Source organism: Oncorhynchus gorbuscha, linkage group LG18 (genome assembly GCF_021184085.1).
Source record: "Oncorhynchus gorbuscha isolate QuinsamMale2020 ecotype Even-year linkage group LG18, OgorEven_v1.0, whole genome shotgun sequence".
In the NCBI taxonomy this organism is placed as follows: Eukaryota; Metazoa; Chordata; class Actinopteri; order Salmoniformes; family Salmonidae; genus Oncorhynchus; species Oncorhynchus gorbuscha.
In genome coordinates this window covers 45,405,495-45,418,762 of record NC_060190.1, presented here as the reverse complement: position 1 = coordinate 45,418,762, position 13,268 = coordinate 45,405,495, and the positions used below count along the sequence as shown (strand labels likewise).

The window sequence follows — 13,268 nt, the reverse complement described above, 5'->3', positions numbered from 1 at the left end:
CACGTAAGAGGCATCTAATGAAAGAGTAGTGCCACCCATGCTTATTTGAGCCTCCCTCTCACACAAACGCTATGCTTCTAGGCTGCCCTTCCTGTAGCACTCTCCACGCCTACACACTGTAGAAGGCTTTTTATTTATAGCGATGCCAGAGATGTTTGAGTTGGTCATTTAAACACTCAGCGTCCTGATGCGAAGCAGATAATGTAGCCATTACAACTTTTCGCGTGAGAGAAGTTTATACTCGTAATGGCCCGCGCTGTGAACACTAATCATGTGGGTGAGCAGTGGAACACAGGAAGTGTACCTGTTGACCTTAAGTGGGAGGACAGCGATAGGAAATTCATCTTAACCATCACTTAAGGCAACGTCAATCAATGAAATGACTACTCTTTGACATGGTTTCCTATGCGTAATTGCTACTTAAACTAGCAAGCTCGGTTTGTTTGGCATACCACCTAGGCTTGTACAGTGGGGCAAAAAAGTATTTTGTCAGCCACCAATTGTGTAAGTTCTCCCACTTAAAAAGATGAGAGAGGCCTGTAATTTTCATCATAGGTACACTTCAACTATGACGGACTAAATGAGAAAATAAAATCCAGAAAATCACATTGTAGGATTTTTAATGAATTTATTTGCAAATTATGGTGGAAAATAAGTATTTGGTCAATAACAAAAGTTTATCTGAATACTTTGTTATATACCCTTTGTTGGCAATAACAGAGGTCAAACATTTTCTGTAAGTCTTCACAAGGTTTTCACACACTGTCACACTGTCACTGATCAGTGATGTTTTGGGGCTGTTGCTGGGCAACACAGACTTTCAACTCCCTCCAAAGATTTTCTATGGGGTTGAGATCTGGAGACTGGCTAGGCCACTCCAGGACCTTGAAATGCTTCTTACGAAGCCACTCCTTCGTTGCCCGGGCGGTGTGTTTGTGATCATTGTCATGCTGAAAGACCCAGCCACGTTTCATCTTCAAAGCCCTTGCTGATGGAAGCAGGTTTTCACTCAAAATCTCACGATACATGGCCCCATTCATTCTTTCCATTACAGGGATCAGTCATCCTGGTCCCTTTGCAGAAAATCAGCCCCAAAGCATGATGTTTCCACCCCCATGCCTCACAGTAGGTATGGTGTTCTTTGGATGCAACTCAGCATTCTTTGTCCTCCAAACACAACGAGATTATCAGTGGCCTTGTATGTCTTCCATTTCCTAATAATTGCTCCCACAGTTGATTTCTTCAAACCAAGCTGCTTACCTATTGCAGATTCAGTCTTCCCAGCCTGGTGCAGGTCTACAATTTTGTTTCTGGTGTCCTTTGACAGCTCTTTGGTCTTGGCCATAGTGGAGTTTGGAGTGTGACTGTTTGAGGTTGTGGACAGGTGTCTTTTATACTGATAACAGGTTCAAACAGGTGCCATTAATACAAGTAACGAGTGGAGGACAGAGGTGCCTCTTAAAGAAGTTACAGGTCTGTGAGAGCCAGAAATCTTGCTTGTTTGTAGGTGACCAAATACTTATTTTCCACCATAATTTGCAAATAAATTAATTTAAAATCCTACAATGTGATTTTCTGGATTTTCTTTTCTCATTTTGTCTGTCACATTTGAAGTGTACCTATGAAAGTTACAGGCCTCATTTTTTTAAGCGGGAGAACTTTCACAATTGGTGGCTGACTAAATACTTTTTTGCCCTACTGTATATCTGAGACCTCAGGTAACCGGAACATTGTTACATTGTGGGAGGCAACCTGTCTGACTAGGGAAACTACATACTACCCTACACCCACAAACTCACCTACCCACTCTCTCTCCCTCAGGGCAGGGTACCTCACACATTTCGAAGGGGAGCAGAAAAGTAACAGAAGAGACCCCATTGCCGTTTACGCGGAGTACCGGAAGTTTGACAACCTCCTGACCAAAATGGCCAGGACCATGCTAAAACCAGGTGACTAAATGAAACATGGTCTCTGAAAGAAACATTATGATCCACAAGGTTTTAAATCTGTGTAAAAGTACAATGGCAGATGGATGTGAGTGGATAAAAATAAAGAGTAATTGTGTCCGATCTTAGGGCTCAATTAATTATGAATGTTGTATTATAGATGGAATGTTTTACCCTGATTTTGAATGTATTATAAAGATTGAATAGAGGGAGCTTTCAATCTGTATTATTATCACTTTATATGACTCAGCTTTTGTATCATTGAGTCGTCTGGCTGTTTTTGATATGTCATTTGTCCATGGACTCCCTGTGGTGACCTCATCAGTGAAAGGACTTTAGGTTTGTTTCTCGGTTGCCATGGTGCGATCACTGCAGTGAATTATTTTATCTGAGCGGGTCATATGTTTGAATCCTATTTCCGATTCACACTGGCATATTACTCATGGTCGCTATGTCGTCTCCTCTCACACCTGTTTCATACAGGCTCTATCTGATGTCACCTGACACACCTATGTCTTCTCTCACCATTTCACTGTCACCTGTCCCTTTCATTCTCTTATCTACGATTGCACTCTTTCCTCACAGTACATACTGTATATGTTTTTACCTCCAGACTTACTACCACATATCTCCTGTTTCTGATAGTATCTGCCCCACCCGTGTCTCTATTGTCACCTCTTTCCATTCATGTGGCATGTGGATATCATTGATGTTTCATGTCACATCGACGACTCACTCATTGCTTCATATTTATGTCATGCTCATTTACATTAGTAAAATACAGTGCATTCCGAAACTATTCTGACCACTTGAAATTTTCCCCCAAATTTTTTAACGTTAGCCTTATTCTAAATGGGATTAAATCGCTTTTTTCCCCCTCATCAATTTACACACACAACCCCATAATGACAAATCAAAAAATAAAATAAAAACATTTTAGAAAATGTATTAAAAATAAATACTGAAATATCAAATTTACATAAGTATTCAGACCCTTTACTCAGTACTTTGTTGAAGCACCTTTTAGCAGCGATTACAGCCTCGAGTCTTCTTGGGTATGACGCTACAAGCTTGGCACACCTGTATTTGGTGGAGTTTCTCCCATTTCTTCTCTGCAGATCCTCTCAAGCTCTGCAAGGTTGGATGGGGAGTGTCGCTCCACAGCTATTTTCAGGTCTCTCCAAAGATGTTCAAGGTTCAATGATCAGGTTCAAGTCTGGGCTCTGCTTGGGCCACTCAAGGACATTCAAAGACTTGTCCCGGAGCCACTCCTGCATTGCCTTGGCTGTGTGCTTAGGGTTGTTGTCCTGTTGGAAGGTAAACATTCGCCCCAGTCTGAGGCCATGAGCACTCTGGAGCAGGTTTTCAGCAAGGATCTATCTCTGTACTTTGCTCCGTTCATCTTTCCCTCGATTCTGACTAGTCTCCCAGTCCCTGCTGCTGATAAACGTCCCCACAGCATGATGCTGCCACCACCATGCTTCACTGTCACTAAATAAATGTAAAAAGTATCCAAATGTTGTGTTATTTGTTCACTCAGGTTCCCTTTATTTAATATTTGGTTTTGGTTGACGATCTGATAACATTCAGTAAAACTATGTAAAAATAGAGAAAATCAGAAAGGGGGCAAATACTTTTTCACGGCACTAATCACATTAACTCTGTTTAGTGTGTGTGTGTGTGTGTGTGTGTGTGTGTGTGTGTGTGTGTGTGTGTGTGTGTGTGTGTGTGTGTGTGTGTGTGTGTGTGTGTGTGTGTGTGTGTGTGTGTGTGTGTGTGTGTGTGTGTGTGTGTGTGTGTGTGTGTGTGTGTTTTTTGTGTTTACTCTTGACTGTCTGTGCCTGTGTGTTTTTGCGTGGGTGTCTGTCTGTCGGTCAGAGGAGAAGAGGACTGCCCACAGTGTACGGGTGCGTCTGTGGGATCTGTTGGCCCCGGTGGGGCTGGGCGAGGGCTCGGGGTCCAGCACCTGGCTGAGATGCTACAGGCACCTTCTGCAGGAGGAGGGAGCTGACGAGGAGACACAGAGGAGAGCCCTGCTGCTGCAGCTCTGGGCCACACAGGTGAGTCACATTCAATCCCTGAACTCAGCTCCCTGTGAGTTCTGTCATTGTTAAAAAGCAAGGGCTGCCCAGCTATTTATAGCTGTTCTGAACAGGTCTCATGAATGATTGGTGAAAATCCCTGTTGTTCCATTACACACATACAGTGGGGAGAACAAGTATTTGATACACTGCCGATTTTGCAGGTTTTCCTACTTACAAAGCATGTAGAGGTCTATAATTTTTAATGATAGGTACACTTCAACTCTGAGAGACAGAATCTAAAACAAAAATCCAGAAAATCATATTGTATGATATTTAAGTAATTAATTTGCATTTTATTGCATGACATAAGTATTTGATACATCAGAAAAGCAGAACTTAATATTTGGTACAGAAACCTTTGTTTGGGAATTACAGAGATCATACGTTTCCTGTAGTTCTAGACCAGGTTTGCACACACTGCAGCAGGGATTTTGGCCCACTCCTCCATACAGACCTTCTCCAGATCATTTTCTATTGGGTTCAGGTCTGGAGACTGGCTAGGCCACTCCAGGACCTTGAGATGCTTCTTACGGAGCCACTCCTTAGTTACCCTGGCTGTGTATTTTGGGTCGTTGTCATGCTGGAATACCCAGCCACGACCCATCTTCAATGCTCTTACTGAGGGAAGGAGGTTGTAGGCCAAGATCTCGCGATACATGGCCCCCATCCATCCTCCCCTCAATACGGTGCAGTCGTCCTGTCCCCTTTGCAGAAAAGCATCCCCAAAGAATGATGTTTCCACCTCCATGCTTCACGGTTGGGATGGTGTTCTTGGGGTTGTACTCATCCTTCTTCTTCCACCAAACACGGCGAGTGGAGTTTAGACCAAAAAGCTCTATTTTTGTCTCATCAGATCACATAACCTTCTTCCATTCCTCCTCTGGATCATCCAGATGGTCATTGGCAAACTTCAGACGGGCCTGGACATGCGCTGGCTTGAGCAGGGGGACCTTGCGTGCGCTGCAGGATTTTAATCCATGACGGCGTAGTGTGTTACAAATGGTTTTCTTTGAGACTGTGGTCCCAGCTCTCTTCAGGTCATTGACCAGGTCCTGCCGTGTAGTTCTGGGCTGATCCCTCACCTTCCTCATGATCATTGATGCCCCACGAGGTGAGATCTTGCATGGAGCCCCAGACCGAGGGTGATTGACCGTCATCTTGAACTTCTTCCATTTTCTAATAATTGCGCCAACAGTTGTTGCCTTCTCACCAAGCTGCTTGCCTATTGTCCTGTAGCCCATCCCAGCCTTGTGCAGGTCTACAATTGTATCCCTGATGTCCTTACACAGCTCTCTGGTCTTGGCCATTGTGGAGAGGTTGGAGTCTGTTTGATTGAGTGTGTGGACAGGTGTCTTTTATACAGGTAACGAGTTCAAACAGATGCAGTTAATACAGGTAATGAGCGGAGAACAGGAGGGCTTCTTAACAGGTCTGTGAGAGCCTGAATTGTTACTGGTTGGTAGGTGATCAAATACTTATGTCATGCAATAAAATGCTAATTAATTAATTAAAAATCATACAATGTGATTTTCTGGATTTTAGTCTCTCACAGTTGAAGTGTACCTATGATAAAAATGACAGACATCTACATGCTTTGTAAGTCGGAAAACCTGTTATTCAGCAGCACACCCTTTTGGCTGGCAGCCATCTTAAACATGACAATGTTCCAATACAAAGACGCTCACATGCCAATGTCAGATGCTAGTCTCGATTGGTTAGGGTTAGCCTTTGTAAAATTCGGCTTCCAACACAGTGTGCCTCTCAAATTCGGATTCTACTGTGCCTGTTTGTCTGCCACATTTTACGCCTTGTCCAACCATTGTAGAATGATTTTATAATAAGTGATGATTCTTGAAAGACTATAAATAATTGCAGTGCTTTAAGATTAATACTAACGCTGTATTCTCAACCACTGGAGTGTATGGAAAACCCCCAGAACAGTTAGACCTTATTTTAGTGTTGTTAGCTAAGAGAGGGCAGATATACTATCTCTAAGTTAGACTACTGCGAGTCCCAGTGGTACATGGCCTCAGTGGGATTGTCTCAAGCTGTATTGCTCTTCCGTGCTGGAATTGTTGTCACAGAGTGACACTGCAGTCTGCTCCTCCTGCTCTTATAAGTACTTCACAACAGAAAGACAGACATGAGTTTAATACTCATCTTTACCACAAGAGTGCACTGGTAGCCTCTTTATGTAGAGAAAGGTGTATGATGTCAGCTAGATGAACCCTTGGAATCCCAAGATGGAAAAAGTAGGCTGTAAATGCAAAGATGTCTGAACACATTCTGAGACTTAAGTACATTCCGAGTACACTCTTCTTAGCAGGGTTGGGGTCAATGTTATCTTTCTGAATTGAAATGGAATTGACCCCAACCGTGCTGCGTAGACATTACTTCACCCATTGAGAACTGACAACTGCCTCTAACATTTCCCGCAGACACATGATCTACCATCATCATGCAACTCTTGATTGCCATCTTTCAGTTCCCTTTTTTTCAGTAACACTAATAATTTAGTAAAGAACAAAAAGTGTTACCAACAATATCCTCACCAAACCCGGTCTCCTCCTTGTGGTATTATATTGTGTGCAGTTTGTTACATAGCAAACATTGTTTGGTCTGGAGGCAATGTAAATTCAGTGGTCTTTCCAGTCATGTACAAACACAGAGAGATGGCCATGGACAGGCCAGTGTGCCCTCAAACCCTCCATATTGAGTCTCTGTTTGGTGTCTAATGTATTTCCTTTTGAAGTAAGCCATTACAGCACTTACTTCCTGACAGTAGCCAGGACGTGGTTTTCTATCATAGAAACACAGGAAAGGATTTAACTGTACAGACAAGTGTTAGTTGCCCTTTGTGTGAACTACACGACTATGAGAGAAAATAATAAGAGCTGTCATGTAGTGTGTAATGTTCTCTTCTCCGATTACATAATTGCTACCTGTACAATCTCTCTGTGAACTATCGGAGAGGGAACTCACTGTCATTGCCTTCATGTCTATCTTCATTTGTGGCCAGGGTAACGTTGGACCTGCTGCATTCTGGCTCTTGGGTTTCCTGTTGACCAATCCTGAGGCCATGAGGGCGGTGAAGAAGGAGTTCAGCAAGATCTCAGGGCAGGACTCAGCACAGTGTCCCCTACTAGACAGGCTACAGCACACACCTGTGTTTGGTGAGGGTTACTTGTTTCCTGGGTAATCTGCACAAAGACAAGGAACTCAATGACTAAAAGACCAGAGCAGATCCACCTGCTCCGACTATGAAAGATGCTCTCAATTAGCTAATGGCTCCCATGTCACCATCAACAGGTGGTCTAACCTCTAGTGCAAATAATGACACTAACCTGAATATAGTAACCTGACTAGCCCTTTTTAATGTGCAATTCCTCTGCAGGGAGTCATCAATTAAGAATTACTGTGCCTTGCGAAAGTATTCGGCCCTCTTGAACTTTGCGACCTTTTGCCACATTTCAGGCTTCAAACATAAAGATATAAAACTGTATTTTTTTGAAGAATCAACAACAAGTGGGACACAATCATGAAGTGGAACGACATTTATTGGATATTTCAAACTTTTTTAACAAATCAAAAACTGAAAAATTGGGCGTGCAAAATTATTCAGCCCCCTTATGTTAATACTTTGTAGCGCCACCTTTTGCTGTGATTACAGCTGTAAGTCACTTGGGGTATGTCTCTATCAGTTTGGCACATCGAGAGACTGAAATTTTTTCCCATTCCTCCTTGCAAAACAGCTCGAGCTCAGTGAGGTTGGATGGAGAGCATTTGTGAACAGCAGTTTTCATTTCTTTCCACAGATTCTCGATTGGATTCAGGTCTGGACTTTGACTTGGCCATTCTAACACCTGGATATGTTTATTTTTGAACCATTCCATTGTAGATGTTGCTTTATGTTTTGGATCATTGTCTTGTTGGAAGACAAATCTCCATCCCAGTCTCAGGTCTTTTGCAGACTCCATCAGGTTTTCTTACAGAATGGTCCTGTATTTGGCTCCATCCATCTTCACATCAATTTGAACCATCTTCCCTGTCCCTGCTGAAGAAAAGCAGGCCCAAACCATGATGCTGCCACCACCATGTGTGACAGTGGGGATGGTGTGTTCAGGGTGATGAGCTGTGTTGCTTTTACGCCAAACATAACTTTTTGCATTGTTGCCAAAAAGTTCAATTTTGGTTTCATCTGACCAGAGCACCTTCTTCCACATGTTTGGTGTGTCTCCCAGGTGGCTTGTGGAAAACTTTAAATGACACTTTTTATGGATATCTTTAAAAAATGGCTTTCTTCTTGCCACTCTTCCATAAAGGCCAGATTTGTGCAATATACGACTGATTGTTGTCCTATGGACAGAGTCTCCCACCTCAGCTGTAGATCTCTGCAGTTCATCCAGAGTGATCATGGGCCTCTTGGCTGCATCTCTGATCAGTCTTCTCCTTGTATGAGCTGAAAGTTTAGAGGGACGGCCAGGTCTTGGTAGATTTGCAGTGGTCTGATACTCCTTCCATTTCAATATTATCGCTTGCACAGTGCTCCTTGGGATGTTTAAAGCTTGGGAAATCTTTTTGTATCCAAATCCGGCTTTAAACTTCTTCACAACAGTATCTTGGACCTGCCTGGTGTGTTCTTCATGATGCTCTCTTCGCTTTTAACGGACCTCTGAGACTATCACAGTGCAGGTGCATTTATACGGAGACTTGATTACACACAGGTGGATTGTATTTATCATCATTAGTCATTTAGGTCAACATTGGATCATTCAGAGATCCTCACTGAACTTCTGGAGAGAGTTTGCTGCACTGAAAGTAAAGGGGCTGAATAATTTTGCACGCCCAATTTTTCAGTTTTTGATTTGTTAATAAAGTTTGAAATATCCAATAAATGCCGTTCCACTTCATGATTGTGTCCCACTTGTTGTTGATTCTTCACAAAAAAATACAGTTTTATATCTTTATGTTTGAAGCCTGAAATGTGGCAAAAGGTCGCAAAGTTCAAGGGGGCCGAATACTTTCGCAAGGCACTGTATATTGGTGAATCTATTATGAGGACATAACCCTTACATAACCCCAAGCATTTTGCTACACCCGCAATAACATCTGCTAAATATGTGTATGTGACCAATACAATTTGATTTGATATGCCTAATGAGTACATTCGTGTTAATCCTCTTCTTTTCTTTGCCCTCCCCATCCCAGACAGTGCCTTAGAGGAGACGCTGAGGCTCAGTGCTGCCCCTTTCATTACCAGAGAGGTAGTACAGGCAAAGACCCTGCACATGGCTGATGGGCAGGAGTACAAACTCAGGAGTGGGGACAGAGTGTGTCTGTTCCCATTCATAAGCCCTCAGATGGACCCTGAGATCCACCTGGAACCACAAGTATGGATGTCACTTGTCCCTCCCACATTATCAAAGAATAGCTCCCTAATTTTTGGACAATAAAGATTAGTTTCAAGTCCATCTGCGGATTACCCTGTATGGGAAGGGATTTAGTTACACGGCTGTGTCATTCTGTTGTCCTTCTCCACCCTACAGTACCATCCAATTAGTGGAATATGCAGGGAAATTGAAATAATAGGCTAATATTGCCATCCGATATGATATGGTTGCGTGTTGCAGGAAGCGTGGGGGAACAGTCATGTTTGATCATCATTTGTCAGTATGAGCTGGATTCACTGCTTTACCTCCCTGTGTTTCCTGTCATAGAGATTCAAGTATGACCGCTTCCTCAACCAGGAAGGTTCTGTGAAGAAGGACTTCTTTAAAGGAGGGAGACGGCTCAAGTACTACACCATGCCATGGGGCGCGGGCACCAATGGCTGTGTGGGCAAACGCTTTGCTATCAGCTCAATCAGACAGTGAGTGTCTGAGTGTTCCCTGTGGGTGTTAGGGGAGGGCAGAGGAAGTCGTGGGGGGGGGGGGGGGGGCACCTCACCAGAGGACAAACTAAATTCTGGGACAGACAATTGATTTGGGGAGATGGAAGGCTTAGCAGCTGTTTGTGACTATGCAGACTCCTCCAGGTGTCTATGCAAGATTGGGTTCCAGTGAGATGAATTTCACTGCTATGCAAATAGCCCATTCCAAAGGAAAATACAAATGGGGTATGCAAAAACTGGTATATGCAAACAGAAAATGTTACAGTTTAGACACGTTTGTAATGTATTATGTCAACAACTTACCTATTGTGTCTCTCTCTGTGTGTTCAGGTTTGTGTACCTGGTGCTGTCTCATCTAGAACTGGAGCTGTGCGATCCAGAGGCTCAGATGCCAGAGGTGAACTCCAGTCGCTATGGGTTTGGAATGTTGCAGCCCGAAGGAGACCTGGCCATCAGATATAAACCTAGACGGTCACATTGAAGACAGAGACGGGTGCGGAGATCTCTCAAACCAGACGTCAATTTATTCTCATTTCAAAGTGTTTGACATATGGCAATATAAAGTCTTGTATGTATTTTTGTACCAACACAAATGTACAGTGTAATGTTATTGTGCTATTTATCTTGAATTATAATTTGTATATTTCACTTTAAAGTGTTTGTTTTTGTTCTTCACTATTTTGTTTATACAATATGCTGTATCAATGATTAGCTTGGCTCAATAATACCAGCCCCATGTGTTTAAAGTGCTTTCCATATAAACTCTTGCCCCACCTAATTACAATTATATATATTTTTTTTAAATGTTCACAACAAATTTGGAGCTTATCCCAGTGATTAATTGGTGTCATAAATCCCCTCCAGTCTCATGACAGTTGTGTCCATTGCATCAGAGAACTATTTGGTAGATGCTTTGAGAGTAATGGGGTGGCTGGCCACTCTTTAAACAGAGCGAACCACACATTCGTCACACTGACATTGCCCTGCTGGTCGGAGGCAGAGTGAATGGAAAGTTTAGATTTATATGTCATTTGAAAATAATTAATAGCCCAGTTGACCAATAAGAGTTGGCCTACTTTTTAGTCACTCTTTACATTACTGAGTCCATATCCCCCTAACATGTTTCTGGGGATCCCAGCAGCATAACATTGAGTGGTAAGCTTATGCATGTACAAAGAGGTTGCAATTGTAAAGCATGATGTATATAAACCCTGGCTTGCTGAAGCGATGTATTGCCCATTGAGAGGCTTTGGAAACCACTGGTCGGCCATATTGGCACTCCCAAGTAGGAGCAGTCCTCCATAGGAATTAATGGAATTCTACAGTATTTTAATTAAAAGGACAAAATGACATGTATTTAAGTATTTGTTTGTTGTAGTGGGGACAGTAACATTGGTACTCTCTAAAGAAAATACATTAAGGAAAATGTTTTTACATTTTTTTCCTTTTTAAAAAATGTTTAGTTCACGTAATATCATTTCAAAGAATGCATTAAGGCGTCTGTAATATAATAAAGGTGTCAATTAATAAATTAATTAATAAATGCATTTCTATTGCTTCCAAAATCTTTTTTTACAATTGAGGAGGAGTACCAAGATAACGGTGTGGTTTCTTCAATAAAGCGCCAGCTCTCAGTCATTCAGGGTTTGTTCTGTACACATCGTTGGTTGTACCAAGTGCAATGAGGGTTCCTCAAATGACAAACATTGGAGACCCGTAAATGACCCTCATATCCAGATTGTATAACTTTGTTATAACAGCCTAATAGGATATACAATACAATACTATACAATAGAAGGCATAGCATAGTAATAATGTAACATAGACACCTGCTCTCCCTTGCGCACAATAGTGCTTTTGAACCCCATGATTGCTGCTTGATTTGTTCTTCTATGTTTTGTGTCATCATGTACGTTGGCCATTGATCATGCCAACTGCAGGGGACACCAAAGCAGCTACCTTGCCAAGACTAAATCTTGTAAAATACCTTTAGCTTATTTGCGGTTTCCAGAGTAGATCTGTGGTAAGGATCTGGACCCTCTCTTTCTAAAATTATCTGCCAAAATTGTTGCAACCCCTATTACTAGCCTGTTCTTCTCTTTCGTATCGTCTGAGATTCCCAAAGATTGGAAAGGTGCCGCAGTCATCCCCCTCTTCAAATGGGGTGGCACTCTAGACCCAAACTGCTACAGACCTATATCTATCCTACCCTGTCTTTCTAAGGTCTTTCGAAAGCCAAGTTAACAAACAGATTACCGACCATTTCGAATCCCACCGTACCTTCTCTGCTATGCAATCTGGATTCAGAGCTGGTCATGGGTGCACTTCAGCCACGCTCAAGGTCCTAAACGACATCTTAACCACCATCGATAAGAGACATTACTGTGCAGCCGAATTCATCGACCTGGCCAAGGCTTTCGACTGTGTCAATCACCACATTCTTATTGGCATACTCGACAGTCTTGGTTTCTCTAATGTTTGCCTCGCCTGGTTCACCAACTACTTCTCTGATAGAGTTCAATGTGTCAAATCGGAGGGCCTGTTTTTTTCGGACCTCTGGCAGTCTCTATGGTTATGCCACAGGGTTAAATTATCGGGCCGACTCTCCTCTCTGTATACATCAATGATGTTGCTCTTGCTGCTGGTGATTCTCTGATCCACCTCTACGCAGACGACATCATTCTGTATACCTCTGGCCCCTCTTTGGACACTGTGTTAACTAACCTCCAGAGGAGCTTCAATGCCATACAACTCTCCTTCCGTAGCCTCCAACTGCTCTTAAATGCAAGTAAAACTAAATGCATGCTATTCAATCGATCACTGCCGGCACCTGCTCACCCGTCCAGCGTCAGTACTCGACTTAGAATACGTGGACAACTACAAATACCTGGGTGTCTGGTTAGACTGTAAACTCTCCTTCCAGACTCACATTAAGCATCTCCAATGTTGTCTATAAAATAGCCTCCAACACTCTACTCAACAAACTGGATGCAGTCTATCACAGTGCCATCCGTTTTGTCACCAAAGCCCCATACACTACTCACCATTGCGACCTGTACACTCTCGTTGGTTGGACCTCGCTTCATACTCTTCGCCAAACCCACTGGCTACAGGTTATCTACAAGTCTCTGCTAGGTAAAGCCCCGCCTTATCTCAGCTCACTGGTCACCATAGCAGCACCCACTCGTAGCACGCGCTCCAGCAGGTATATCTCACTGGTCACCCCCAAAGCCAATTCCTCCTTTGGTTGTCTTTCCTGCCAGTTCTCTGCTGCCAATGACTGGAACGAACTACAAAAATCTCTGAAGCTGGAGACTCATATCTCCCTCACTAGCTTTAAGCACCAGC

At 42.9% G+C, this 13,268-nt stretch overlaps 1 protein-coding gene across 2 annotated transcripts in view; it reads left to right on the top strand.

Annotated features, from left to right (window-relative positions):
• The window catches only part of LOC124003982 (prostacyclin synthase-like), a 31,842-nt gene extending 20,375 nt beyond the window's left edge, over positions 1 to 11,467 (top strand). For both annotated transcript variants that reach the window (XM_046312688.1, XM_046312689.1), the window contains 6 exons: positions 1,822 to 1,949; positions 3,825 to 4,006; positions 7,050 to 7,203; positions 9,239 to 9,420; positions 9,748 to 9,899; positions 10,251 to 11,467. In XM_046312688.1, coding sequence (XP_046168644.1) covers positions 1,822 to 1,949; positions 3,825 to 4,006; positions 7,050 to 7,203; positions 9,239 to 9,420; positions 9,748 to 9,899; positions 10,251 to 10,401 — 949 coding nt within the window. In that variant the 3' untranslated portion in view covers positions 10,402 to 11,467. The remainder of the gene's footprint in view (positions 1 to 1,821; positions 1,950 to 3,824; positions 4,007 to 7,049; positions 7,204 to 9,238; positions 9,421 to 9,747; positions 9,900 to 10,250) is intronic.
• The last annotated feature ends 1,801 nt before the right edge of the window (positions 11,468 to 13,268 follow it).